Source organism: Balaenoptera ricei, chromosome 14 (genome assembly GCF_028023285.1).
Source record: "Balaenoptera ricei isolate mBalRic1 chromosome 14, mBalRic1.hap2, whole genome shotgun sequence".
Lineage (NCBI taxonomy): Eukaryota > Metazoa > Chordata > Mammalia > Artiodactyla > Balaenopteridae > Balaenoptera > Balaenoptera ricei.
The window spans coordinates 38,825,703-38,839,992 of record NC_082652.1 but is presented as its reverse complement, the minus strand read 5'-3'; the positions used below and the strand labels follow the sequence as shown (position 1 = coordinate 38,839,992).

Sequence of the window (14,290 nt, the reverse complement as noted above, 5' to 3'; positions counted from 1 at the left end):
AGATGAGAGAAGGGAAGCACGAGGGAGAAGGAACACAAATGGTGGTTCCCTCTGTTGTGGAGTTTTCATTTTTTATCTCTTCTCTATACTTCATTACGTTCTCCAAGTTTTCTATATAAAGCTTTATTATAACTTTCACAGTCAGAAAAAAATGGAAATAGTGCTGTATTTGCTTAATAGTATTTATCAGAAGAAAACTGATGCCAAGCACTGCCATCAACCACACAGTAACACAATAAGAGAGTGGCTGGCAGGCTGCAGACTGGATCATCCCAGTCAACCCACGGTCCCAGAGTAGCCTTCAGTATACAAACACTTGCCATTAAGTACTTAGAAAAGCCACTCATTCATTCATTCATTCATTCAAACACTTTGTGCCAGATACTAGGCCAATTAGCAAAAACTTACAGCTTCAGGATCTGGAAGGAAAAGAAGGCCTTTGTGCAAATATCAGATGCATAATATCTATGAGATGATTAGGGTGAGAGAGACTAGGGAAAATGGTGGCAGCTGGGGTCGATGAAATTTATTTTTTGTATTATTCAGCTTATTAGCAAGCTCTTCATTAAATGCTTCCCCAGGAACGTATCTTGTGGCTGCACAAGAGTCATGTTTTCCAAGTATCTCTTCCGGAGAACCAAGGTCTGGACAGGACGCCTGAGTCACCCAAGGCTCTGAAAGCCTTGAGGGGAGGCAGCAGAAGCCTCTGCCTTCCATACTCCTACCCCCCCTCCTCACTCCTGCCTCTGATCCCTTGAAAGAGAAAGTCCTGACCTGAGGTTCCAGTGACGGCACTGCTGTTGCTCTGGGGCCTCTCCAGGTCGATCAGCAGCTCCTCGGCATCGTTCTCGCTGACGGCGGCTCTCTCCTGCTCCTTGCCACTAAGGTCCAGGGCAGCAGTGGGCCCCCGGATGACCTCTTTTGAGACGTAGCAGCACGCCAGACCCACCTCCTGCTCCAAGGCCGTGCGAGTTAAATAGCTTGAATCAATTAACCGGAGGTCACAGTACTTCAGAGACCTGCACGAAAGTAATGATATCTTTGGCGAGTCTGTCTTTGGTGAGGCACGCCATGTTTATGTGTGTCTGGGTGTCTGGGTGCGGCGCAGCAGTCAAAATCGTGAGCTTCGGTGCCAGGTAATGCCTGATGTGAACCTCAGCTCTGCCACCTCCTAGCTTAGGACCTTGGGCTAGTCGCTTCATTTTCTCCACATACAAAATAGAGTAACAGTGTCCAGCTGACCCCGTTACTGAAAGGAATGAATGGCATGACAAGGGTAAGGCATTTAGGACAATGCCTGACACACGGTAAGCATTCAGTGAGTGCTATGATTATTGGTGCTGTTGCCTTCCAACCTACAGGCCCTGGATCCTTGAGGGAACAGCAGACTAACAGAGACACTTCATCCCCAAAACTCCTCATTGGGGGCAGTGCTTTTCCTCCCTGCCCCTCTGGCTGCCCTGCTTCGATGCATAAACACTTCTCATCTGTGGCTATCTCCCATTCCCCAGATTGCTAGGCTATCTCTGGAAAGTCAAAAGAAAGACTCAAGAAAGGCTAAATTTCTTACATCCTCGAATAAAACAATTCTCTTCTCACTTGCCAACTGAATGAAATGGGTGAGCATCAGCCAAGTTTTAACCAACAGCTCAGGTGGGCAGCTAATGGAAAATAAAAACTAATGATTCACACTGTACCTGGGAAAGGTTTCTCCAAGGGGATCTTTGCCAGTTAATATCACAATACAAGGCAGACCTTCTAGATCTTGGTACGTCCGAGGGGTCCACTCTTCTGCTTCATTTCCTCTCCAAGTCTGTAGAAAGGGACCCATACAATAAAATTAAAACCCTTCATTTAAGTTCCCACCTTCTTAAAGGTTTCTACAGCCAGACTTTATACACATCTGTGGTTCCAAATGACTTCCAATAAGTGTGTTTGTGTGAGTACATATATTTTAATTACTACTAAAAAACATACACAAAGCACTCTAGAAGAATGTAGCCTTTCGTTTTATCTCAGTAGGATAAAACAGGAGATCTTGGTTTATATCACACATTAGCCACACAGGTCAAAGAAACATACAATATGAAATACTCCACCAATGGTGCAAACCTTACAGAAATCCTAGTTAAACTAGTTGACTCAAGGCTCTTAAGTACACTTCCTTCATATAATGGACAGACTCTTCGGACTGATTGACTGAAAAAGACCATTTCAGTTTTAAATGACTAATAAAAGAATCTCAACAAAACTCATATGTAATCAACTTCTCATATATATTAACCCATATATACATATACACACACGAATATCTTTAATAAATGGAACATCAATCTTGAAAACATGAATATATCAAGAGGAAGAAAATCCCAACTTGAAAGATGTTCAAAAGTGAAAAGATCTTATAGATTTTTCTGTCTGTTTTAGAGCAGAGAGAAAATAAACCATCTCTTAAGTAGATAAGGTGGTTTCTACTACTTTTTATGAAGTGTGTAGATCTGTGCTTTATATCGGCTTTCTAGAAGGAGTTATTATAAGAAATGAACTGGCATTTCAGATAATGCTTTTGGGAACAAGGACTAAGAAGTGAGGTATTAAGTAATGCATACAATTTTATTTTAAAATAGACTGGTACTTTCTTTGCTAAAATCAGAATGGGATAAAAAAGAAATATATCAGGCAAGATATGATATGATATAACAGAGTTTGGTTACTGATTTGTTGATGTCTAGGAAAACCAGTCTTTGGAATTAAATATACCCACAATTACTTCAAGTAAAATGCGTATAACTTGTAAAATTGGAAGAACCAACCTGAATCTTGTTGCCCAATCTTTTATCATATGTTTGCATGCCAAAGAGAACTCAGTGGATCTACGTAACTGTTTACAAGTTTGAGAGACTTTCTATGTCTTAGAAAATTAATCTGTCAAAATATTTTTTAAGATATTAGAAGAAAGTTTCTCCCCCCCAAATTCAGTTTTCCATATATTTTCATGTCAAAGGGAACCAGAACATTACCTAATTCAAAGCAAATAATTCTGCAAATAGGAATCGTTTTACTCATAAGCCTTCACATTGGATTTATGATATCCCTGACACTGGGGTCTCCTCGAATATATTTCATCGTTCTAGCGAGAATGAGGTTGGGTTATAATGATGGGATAACAGATATTATGTTTTATAAGAAGATTTATTTTCAAAAGATGATTAAACAAATTCCACTTTTACTCTTGACCAATCAGAACTAGCTAAACCCCGTATAAAATGCTTTTCTGTCACATTGTGACTTCTGATGATTGATGGCTGCCATTCTTCTATGGATCTGTCATGCCCTCAGGATGATTTTCCTGCAGAGGCAGTAAAGACAGCACAGAAGACTAGGCTAGCACTGACTTCAGGCATAATATGGGGTTCAAGGCCAAGGAAATCTAATGAAAGCTTCAGAGGCCTTCTGGATGAACTGATTTATTTAGATATAAACCTTGTATCCTTCCAAAGTACTTGTTATCACTTATAAGTTAACCATGATTTCTAAAGGATAATTAGAGGTAAGCACAAAAATAAGACCATCTAATGGAAAAAGAGGCATTGGATTTTACCCAACGTTAGAGATAAAAGGCACACTGGTGCTATCTTGTCAGTGGTAAAGTTGGTGATTTAGAAATAAACAGGTGAAAAAGAAAAAAAGAGTGAATGAGAGTCAAAGAATGTTACAATGGTTAATTAATCTAACAAATTTTTACATGTGCCTCTTTTGTGCCTGAAACTTCATTGGGTGCTATTCATATTGAGAGGAAAAGTCCTCATGGAAATTTCAGGCTATGGGGGTAGAAATACAAGCCAATAAACAAACAAAATATTTTAAAAAGAAACAGGTGAAACAGAGACCACCTGGCAAGTGGTCATCTTCCTTAGGATGTGAACATTCCAAAGGGATTTCAAACTTTCACTTGCACACAAATAGAGAATATAAAAAGGATGGATTGATGTGATCGAGAGGTTTTGAGCATATGGACATCTCTTTTGTGTGGCTGGTGCCTGGCAGCGACTCATGAGAATTGAGATATAACTGCTTTGAGAAGTAATTACTTGAGACCCCCTTCGTGTATGGCGCACACTCCCAGCAGCCCTTTGGAAGCCCTGCAGGTGATTCTGATGTGCTAGCAGCCAGGCTAGGAAGCTCAGGTCTTGACTGCAGTTTTCAAACAATGGCCCAGAGGGGCATATTATTTAGGACTGCTGATTTATACTGACTTAGTGATTGGCATTCCTGAAGGGTCCGAATAAATGACCTAAGACTCTGTAAGTAGCTGCACTTGGTCAGGGTGAATGGAGACCCAGAGAAGTCCCTGAAGCCTCACATCCGTTTAGACCACCTCCCTGCAGTAGGTGTGTGAGAGACTTCACAGAGCAGTGCTGATTATCTGCTTTTCCAGATTCCTCATCATTAGCATTATTCAGATAGGTCTCACAACCTATGCCTCTATGAATTATACTGCAAGAAGAATTTCAGGACTCTCATTTGTTAGTTATCCCAGGAATTCTGCTGTAATGTGGTCTATGACTCTAAATTAATATTGTGAGCATTATATCTATATATCCATATGCGAAATGTAAATGTTACAACTTCCACTAAATAGAGGAGCTTCTATTTTTAGACAGATTTATTTGTTTCAGCTACGTATCAAGCTAATACAAGACATTTTGTTTGCATTTTGGATTATTCAAGATAGGTAATAGAATACAATACAAAGGCTTACATTTGCAAAATGCTTTATGAACACTAAATAATAATCCTCAAATTAGAGCTCTTAGAGATCATGCAGTCCAACACTCATTTTGCAGATGGTAAACTGCAGCCCAAGGTGGGAATGCAAATCCCCTAAGACTACGTGCTTTCTTTTCATACAATTTGTGTCAAACTAGGTTTTTCTTCACCCAGTTCAGCTCAGTGTTTAGTGTGCAAGGTGCAGAAACCATGTCGGTCTACCCCAGACACAGTACCTAGCTTAGTACCATATCTGTGTGTACGCAGGATTTTATGAAATACTGTCAAATGTCTGGGACACACTGGATTATAAAAGCCCCCAGAAAAGTCTGAGCAGGGCATGAGGTAGAGATTTAGGTTAGTTGATTAAGACATTCTCCCCCGCCCGCCACACCTGACAGGAGGGATTCAGGAAAAGCAGTGCGTCCCTGGCCGTGCAGAGGGGCGGGTGAGGTGGAGGATGGGTGGCGCTTAGCCATGAACAAATCCCTCTGCAGGGGGCTCGGCTGAATCCCAGCCCAGCCCACGCCTTGGGGCCAAAGCAAATACAAAGAAACAGCAAATTGCTGGGGAATCCACATGCACGAGGGTGGGGAGTAGTTCTCTATGAGCACTGAAGATGAAACAGGATACTTTACCCACTCTGAGCAGACAGATAGGCTACAGAAAAGAGTCAGTGAACGGATGATACTTAAAGGCGTGCCCCACGGAGGTCCGAGAGAACAACTTACCTTTTTTTCTGAGAAAACAGATGGCCGTGGGCTAGATGCATCTCGAACAAGGTCAATAAACATGGGGTGAAATTGGGTCATCGCATTTTTGCACCTGCAGTTGGAGAGCATGGAAGACCAACTGCATGCATGTGCTAAAAGAGGGGCCGGACAGAATCTTATTAAACTAGGAAAGTGGACACGTCCCTTAGTTTAGCCTTAACATGGTCACGAAGATCACAGTGACACATGTGCAAAACTCTATCAAACTCAGGCCTCTGAGCCACCTACACGGGAGTTCTAGAAAACAGAACAAACGTCTGTCCATTGCTAACCTTTAATCGCGCCACAAAGTGGGCTGCAACACTGAGGTCAGAGGCGGGGTTCCCGAGGATGATCTCGAAGCGGTACTGCAGCCCCAGCTTGTCGCGCACCTCCTGCAGCCGCTCCTTGGCCAGCATCGCCAGCTGCACGGAGGGCACCCTGAGAATGAGCATGTGTCCCCTCCCACTTTTGTTTTTTCCTGGGCAGCTGAGGAGGTCATCCACGATGCTGAGTGTTTCCGGCGTGCTGTGGTCTCGGAGGGACGCCATGGTGGTGAGAGCCATCAGAGCCTCCGAGTACTGCTGGATGAGGAGGTAGCAGCGGACGACCATGCTGTGCAGCCTGGGGTACCTTCAACAGAACACAGGCAGCTAGCATCTGGGCGTGGGGCCCACTGGGACAGCGAGGTCTGTGCTGTAGGAATGCAGACCAAGCATGGCGGGAAGGGGTTCGTGACACGAGTGGGGCTTGAGCTTTAGAATGACCTTGAAGCCCACATCACTAGAAGGAAAAGGTGAGCTCACAAAACCTGCTGGGATAGGTACAGCAAGTTCACGAGGTTTAGGGACAGTCTAGTGACCCGAGCTTCTCCCAGTGCGATCTCTGGACCAGCAGCATCACCCAACAGCAGCCCCACCTGGGAGCTTGTTAGAACCGCCAAATCCTCCCACCACACGTGTACTGAATCAGAATCAGGCTGGACAAGGTCCCCAGGTGATTTGTATTACACTGCATTTTTTTGGGGGGGGGTATAGTTTTTTAGTGTTGTGTTAGTTTCCACTGTGCGGCGAAGTAGAGTTCCCTGTGCTATACAGCAGGTTCTTATTAGTTATCTATTTTATACAATCACATTGCACTTTGAGAAGCACTGGTCTGTTCATATTTTCAACAGAGCCATAATGGATCCCTAGATCCTAACCTCTTGCTGGTGGCTTGGGGTTAGAATGCTTGTTAGCTTATTTCTCTCATACTTAAGATTACAGTTAAGGAAACTGAGACACTAATGTAATGTCTGTGAAGTATCAGGAGTAAAAAGAGTAATTATTATTGCTAATTTGAGGTCAGCTCCTTTGTAGCAATAACAATATCTTCCCATAAAGATGGAGAAAACTTGGAGCTGGCTGGAGAAATAGCACCCCCTAGTGGTGTGGCCTCCTATCCACCTGAGCCCCTGCTCGGTGAAGGGTGCCCAGCAAACAGCAGGGGTGTCCTTGACTCACCTCAACATTCCCCTCCCTCCACCCTTCACTGGACTGCCAAATTGGCAGTTTTTACGATTACAGAGCAGGCAGAAAATAAATCTCTCATTAATGTGCTATTCCTCAGAAAGCCAGGCCTGCTGACAGAATGAATACAAATGGACAAAGAGGACCCACTTGCAGGCATGAAGAGGTGCTTGCAGGTGTCAAGAAAGTAGGCATGGGCAAAGCAAGGCCCTGGACCCGAGCTTGGCCAAGCGTCTCGTGGAGGCTGCAAAACAATGGCGAGTCTGAACCTTCCTTCTGGATGCCAGCTGGTAGCACATGCAGCCGCCTAGCAGCTGGGTAGGCCAGTGGGGGATTTCACCTTTGCTCCACTTTATAATTCTATTTAAAGTGAAACAGTCATCACCAGCCTTACACAGAAAAGCCCAGGGTCAAATACCAGTTAGGGTCATCAAATGACTAGTGTGGTTCTGAAGTACTTAGAGCTGGAAAGGACCACAGATTCCCTGGGTTATGACCTCTCTACCTTCTCACAGAAGGAGGCTGAGTTAAAGGTTGGGAGAAATTCAGCTCTTTCCCAAGATCATCCGACTGATCAGAGACAGAGTGTGGATTTTATTCAGGTCTCTGACAATGTTTTCTTACGTGGTAAGAATTTAGTAGATTGGGGAAAAGTAAAGAAATCCTTCAGTTCAATCAGTCCTGGGCCAATCCCTTCAAGTGTTCAATAAATCATAGCTATTATTAGCCTGGGGTGGGGGTGACTTGGCTAGAGTAAGTGGGCACAGATGATCCAAGTTTAAGGCTTAATGTTTTTTGCTCGGCCATGTAGGAAAGCCAGAGTTAGTTCAAAGAGTAACTTTGACATACAGGCATTTAAATTTCACACTGAAAGAGCTATGAATTTAGAAGTGAATAGCTTCCCTAGCTTGTTTTGTTTGTATTAAACTGTAACTGTAGTTTTGTAAGTATTACAGAAGTTGTATAGGAGTTGATGGGATCATCCATTAAAATACAAGTTATAAAACTTCGAGTGATGTTACTGGAAGAAAAGATAGGTTCCAAGAGGGCAGATGGAACAGGAGGGTGGGAAACACTTAAAGGGGAGACTCATGGGATGATTCTGGAAATCTAAGATCACATGTGCTGTGAAAGGATTAACATCTCACTGTCAGTTAAGTCTTCTCAAATCCAACAGCTGCAAAAATAAAAAATCCTACTCCAAGCCTGCTCCTTTTCCTGACACTGCGTTATAACTTGCTGGGTAGGATGTATCCCCCTGTCCTCATCTTTATTTCTCTTTCTTTTTCTTAGCAAAGTTATAGGGCAGCTTGTTAAATAGATGGTTTGTGATCAATTAGAGCCAGTTTTAAGAACTAGAGCTACTAAAAATTAGAATGTGCCTCATCAAATAGTGCCCAACTGCCCCCATCACTGGATGATCAAACAGAATACTGTAGTGGAGGGCAGGGAGGGACCTCTAGTAGGCTAAATTCTTTTTTTTTTTTTTTTGGCCACGCCTCACGGCTTGCAGGATCTTAGTTCCCTGACCAGGGATTGAACCCAGGCCACAGCAGTGAAAGCTCCAAATCCTAACCACTGGACTGCCAGGGAATTCCCTATTACGTTAAATTCTAATGCCTCTGCCTATTTTTTGAGCCTATGATTCAAGATCAGGGAGGAAAAAAACCCAGAAAAACCCTTTGCTCTTCCAGAGTTTGACCTGGAATTGGGGAAGAAAAAGGAGACAGAGAGTCATGAATCTTAACCCCAAGGTCGGGGATGGAGGAGGGCCACTTAGAACTGAACTCACTTAAATGATCTGTTTGTTCTTTAATTTTCTTCAGTCTACACTCCAAATCTCTCAGAATAAAGTTTTGTTTTTACTGAGGGTACTTGCCTGTGGTGGACAGAGGAGAAAAGACAGGAAAATGTAAAAGTGTGGGGAAGGCCAGACCTCAGAGGAATGGTCTTTAATAAGCAAATCCTTCCGTGCCCAAGTCATCTCTGGGTGCAGCAATGAAGCCTGCCTGGGAGACAATTCAGAACACAGAAAGTGGTTCTACCTCCCACTCTGAGTCACTGGTTTCCTTTGTTGGTCTTGGATGATCATAGAAAACCCATCTGAGTAAAAGGTCATCTTAGGAAAGGCTATTTTTATTCTGCCTTCCCATGTCATTTGCATAGCCTGGGCTCCACCAAAATTCCCTGTTGACACTGACACAAAAGACGTTTGGCTATTTCAGACATGCAAGTACAGCTAAAGAAAAGGTTGAAAGTCCTTATTTACCTCTCCAAGAGTGTGTTCACCATCTTTTCAAAAGTCTCATCACATCTCAGAAGTGGGCTCGTGATTCCCCACTGAAGAGATTTACTGTACTCGTTCATGCCGAAGTACAGCTTCTCCTCGCAGCTCATGTCCTCCTGGTTCAAAACAGAGCAAAACCCAGTGACGGCAGGATACAATGTGTCTTATTTTCTGGGGGTTGGGGGAGGAGGGACCTGTAATAGGCTATTGCCTGGAAGGTTAAAAAATTTGTGAATAAGCAATTAGGACTAAGTCAAGCTAAAAAGCTTCTGCACAGCAAAGGAAACAAAATGAAAAGGCAACCTACTGAATGGGAGAAAATATTTTCAAATCATTTATCTGATAAAGGGCTAATATCCAAAATCTGTAAAGAGCTCATACAACTCAATAGCAACCCGCCCCCCCCAATCCAATTAAAAAATGGGCAGAGGATCTGAATAGACATTTTTCTAAAGAAGACCTACAGATGGCCAACAGGTACATGAAAATGTGCTCAGTAGCACTAATTATCAGGGAAATGCAGATCAAAACCCCAAGGGGCTATCACCTCACACCTGTTAGAATGGCTATCATCAAAAAGATAAGAGATGATGTGTCAGGTAGATGTGGAGAAAAGGGAACCCTTGTGCACTGTTGGTGGGAATGTAAATTGGTGCAGCCACTATGGAAAATAGTGTGGAGGTTCCTCAAGAAATTATATATTTGTATGTGTGTGTATGTATATATACATATATTTGGTGATGAATGTGTTAATTAACTAGATAGAAGGAATCCTCATCCTTTAAAAATGTATACATAAATCATCACAATGTATACTTTAAATATCTTTTACTTTTATCTGTCAGTTATACCTCAATAAAGCTGAACAAAAACTGTGTTTCCTTATATAACCTGATACCAACTCTACAATCATCTCTGAAGCACTAACTGAAATTTCCTTTCACTTCAAATGAACTTAGTATGTGATTACTGGTATGTTGATATGCTTTCTTAAGGCAGATTATAACTACATCGATGGTTTGTTTTCTCTATCTTTTGTTCAGATGTTTTTAGAGGAAGAGAATTTCTTAGGCTTGTACAGTCAGAAGGTCAGATTTTTTTCCTTCTCGAAGCAGCTCTGTAAATTGATACATATATATGAGTTCTATAGAACTCGTTGGAGATCAAAAAACTCAAAAACGCCTCTATTACAGAAAATTTAACTTTTCTGATGTTATTTAATGATGGTGATTCTCTTGCCCTTTTACAAACAAAATTCATTTTAAAGGTGAAATATATAGTTTTCTTCCTTCTAAAACAGAATACACAGTATTTAATCTATGCCCCTTCTTGATGATTCACTCATCCCTATGAAAATGAATAACTATTTTGGGATGTGACACAAAGATTTCCTCAGAGGAGCCTGACATGTGTGACAAACTGCTTGTCCTTAAACTAAGTAGCTCCAGAATAATCAATAAACTTTTTGAGTTCATGTATCTGGTGTTTTTTTTTTTTAAATAGTTTTCCTTCCTCTGTTGTACACTACTTTTTCATAGTCATTTCTTCTTGCTGTCGTGTTGCCTGTGCATTTTATTCTCACTTTTATTTGTTATTTATTATGTACTGACGTTTTTTCTTTAAACACTCTCCAACTCATAAAGGTTACACAGCAGCTTAAAATGTATAAGATGAAATTAGGCAATTAGAGGAAGAAAAAGCAAAGGCAAGAGCAAGGAGACTGGGCCAGGGATGAAGTTAGTACTCTCAAAAATGCAACCCAGAAGTTTCTGCCGTTTTGTTAGAAGTGGAATACAAATTTGGTTCTGAGCTTTTAAGTAACCCATCCAAAGAAATGAGCAATTGTGTCATTTATAAGGTCCATAAGATAAAAATAAAATACTATAATTGGCAGCTTTTAATTTCTTGAGGCCCCCCCCCAAAACAGTTTATCCTGCTTATTGGAACAGGGTCTTATTTGAGAGTTAATATGCTTCATGGGAGGGCTAGAGTGTGTTCTTATAAATATCAGAGCCTTACAGCAAAGATGAAGCGACATCTATAGTTTACTTGTTTGCTTGTTTCTTTCTGGATTCTTGGCTGTGTTCTGAATAGCTGTGTCAAATAAGTCATTTCAGGATGAAAGAATTCAGTCACCTGAGTTTCCCTCTTTATCTTTATTGGCACAGAGTAAGGGGAAAAGCTTTATCTTACATGTATATGGTTTTCACATTCCTTCTCATCCATGATCATGTTTCTTTGGGAAGATGTAAAATCCTACTCCAAGACTGCTGCTTTTCCTGACAGCATTATAACCTGCTGAATAGGAAGCCTCCACCTATTTTCATTTTTACTTCTCTTTCTCTTAGCAAAATGAGAGGGCAGCTTGTTAAATAGATGGCTTATTATCAACTGGAGGCAGTATGGTTTTAAGAACTAGAGCTACTAAAAATAAGAAGTGAATAGTTCCCCCATTCTGTTGTGTTTGCATTAAACTGTAAGTGCAGTCTTGTAAGTTTTGTAAGTAGAAGTTAATGGGACTATCTTTTAAAACATGAGTTATCAAACTCAGAATGATGTTCCTCTAAAGAAACACACATCCCCAAGTATCACAAATCATAAGTGATACAATTTATCGAATCCTTCTATCTTTGGGGATAATGTCCCTTCTCTTAAGAAAATTATCTCCCCTCTCAAAGTCCTGCCCTCTCAGTGACCCCCAGCTGCAGCCCTCCCTGTTCTTTCACTACGGTCTCTGCTTTTCCTCCAGCCAAATGCTCTGCTCTGTGGACACTGTTCCCTGGAAGGTCACCAAGGATTCCTGAGGCCAAACCCTCAGTCCTTGGTCTCACTGCCCTCTCAGCCGTTCTCTTCATTACTTTCTTCCATGATTTTGTCTACACCAGCTGCTTCAGTGATTAGCATTTCTGAAAACTATTCCAAATCCTCATTGTAAAGCCCTAATCACAACTCCCACTTTGCATTTGCGACGACGGTGCACTCGTCCCAGTCTTCACTCAGCCCACATCCGTCTCATCTGCCCTCCAGAGGTCCACCTTCCTCTTGACTTCTCTTTTCCCAATAAAGGCATTGCCTCAAAGATATCTCTGACTCTTCCCTCTTCCCCAATAAATAAATCTTAGAAGATTTACCATTTCTTCCATCCTTTGTATTTCCAGGACCACTATTCTGATTTAGGTTCTTGTTCATTCTAACCTGAATTATCAGAAAAGCCAGATGACACATCTCCCCCTTTCCAATCACTTTGACTTGGCCTCTATAGTTGATAAATTGCCTTAAAATGCAGCCTCTTAGTAGCTACTAAAGCTGAACTCAGAACTCAGCAATTTCACTCCCAAATGTATACCCAACAAAAATGCATACATATGTCTACTAGAATGCTTAAAGAAGCACTATTTGAAATAAGTGAATAGGATGAATAAATGAATTGTGGTGAGTCACCCAGCGTAATCTATATACAGCAAAAAGGATGAATGTTTTATGACTCATGCAAAATATAGAAGAATCTCACAAACAATGTTGAGCACAAGAAGCCAGATATAAGAGAGTGCCTACTGCATGACTGCATTTATATAACGTTCAAAATGGGGCAAACCAAGACAGAAGAGTGCTCCCCTCTGGAGAGAGAGTGCCTGGCTTCTGGAGTGGCGCTAGTGTTCTAGTTCTTCATCTGGGTGCTGGTCCCATGGGTGTGTTCAGTTTGTGAAAATGCATCAAGCTGTACATTAACATTGTGAATATAAAAAATAAAAGAAATATGTATATTCTGCTATTTCTTTTTTTTTCTTTTTGAATTTTATTTTAGTTATTTTTTTATACAGCTGGTTCTTATTAGTTATCCATTTTACACGTATTAGTGTATACATGTCAATCCCAATCTCCCAATTCATCACCCACCCCCTCCCGGCCCCGCAACTTTCCCCTCTTGTTGTCCATACGTTTGTTCTCTCCATCTGTGTCTCAATGTTATTTCTAATAATACTATGCCTTTGCTAAAATATCGTTCATGCCTGTGTAATAAGTGTAAGCTTTTCCAGCCTGGTCTCAAAGATTCCATATGTATATTTCCAGGTTTCTCTTCATCCCACTAAGTATTCTCTGAAAAATGCCTGATGCTTACTCCTCTGTGGTCGTGCCCGAGCTGTCTGCTGCCAGGAGTGGCTGCTCTCCTGTCTGTCTGCTCTGTCCTTCCTCTCCTCCAAAGCCCATCCCAAGTGCTCTGTCCTCTATGTCGCCATTCCTGATGCTCTCAAATGGGTGGGACTTCTCCCTCCTTTCAACCCACAGAGCACTTTGGTTTTCTGCAATTGTCTTATTCTACTTTGTTTTTATTTTGTTACATTTTTTGTTTTGTTTTGACAAATCGTATATATTTAAGGTGTACAACTTGATTTTTTTCTTTTTTAAAAAAATTGAGATATAATTGACATAAAATTATATTAGTCTCAGGTGTACAGCATAATGATTTGCTGTCTGCATATGTTGTGAAATGATCACCACAATAAGTTTAGTTAACATCCACCCGTCAGCACACATGGTTATAATTCTTGTTTTCTTATGGTGAGAAATTTTAAGATCTACTCTCTTAGCAACTTTCAAATATACCATAAAGTATTATTAACTATAGTCACCTTGCTGTATATTATTTCCCCAGGAATTATCTACTTTATAACTGGAAGTCTATACCTTTTGACCAGCTTCACTCATTTTGTCTACCCTCCAGCCCCCACCTTGGAAAACCACCAATCTGTTTTCTCTATCTATGTCTTATTCTACTTTGGAATAATAGTGGCTTTTATACGTACTTTGCTTTCTCCTTAAACCATCAGCTCTCTGTGTGTTCTTGGAAAGATCTAACACAAGCCCACAAGTGCTCACTAATATTTTTTGAGTCTACTTTCTTCGCTTTTCTCTATTATTCCTTCTTTAGGACATTGGCTTCAGGATAACTAAAGGAAGCTAATCACTAGAGC

At 41.3% G+C, this 14,290-nt stretch overlaps 1 protein-coding gene across 16 annotated transcripts in view; it reads right to left on the bottom strand.

Annotated features, from left to right (window-relative positions):
* GREB1L (GREB1 like retinoic acid receptor coactivator) overlaps positions 1–14,290 on the bottom strand; it is a 264,851-nt gene that overhangs the window by 20,280 nt on the left and 230,281 nt on the right. For all 16 annotated transcript variants that reach the window (XR_009497387.1, XM_059895623.1, XM_059895621.1 and 13 more), the window contains 4 exons: positions 9,300–9,433; positions 5,816–6,155; positions 1,698–1,813; positions 775–1,019 (listed from right to left, as the gene is read on the bottom strand). Coding sequence is in view for 15 of the 16 variants with exons in the window: in XM_059895623.1 (XP_059751606.1) it covers positions 775–1,019; positions 1,698–1,813; positions 5,816–6,155; positions 9,300–9,433 (835 nt within the window). In the remaining variant the exon portion in view is untranslated. The remainder of the gene's footprint in view (positions 1–774; positions 1,020–1,697; positions 1,814–5,815; positions 6,156–9,299; positions 9,434–14,290) is intronic.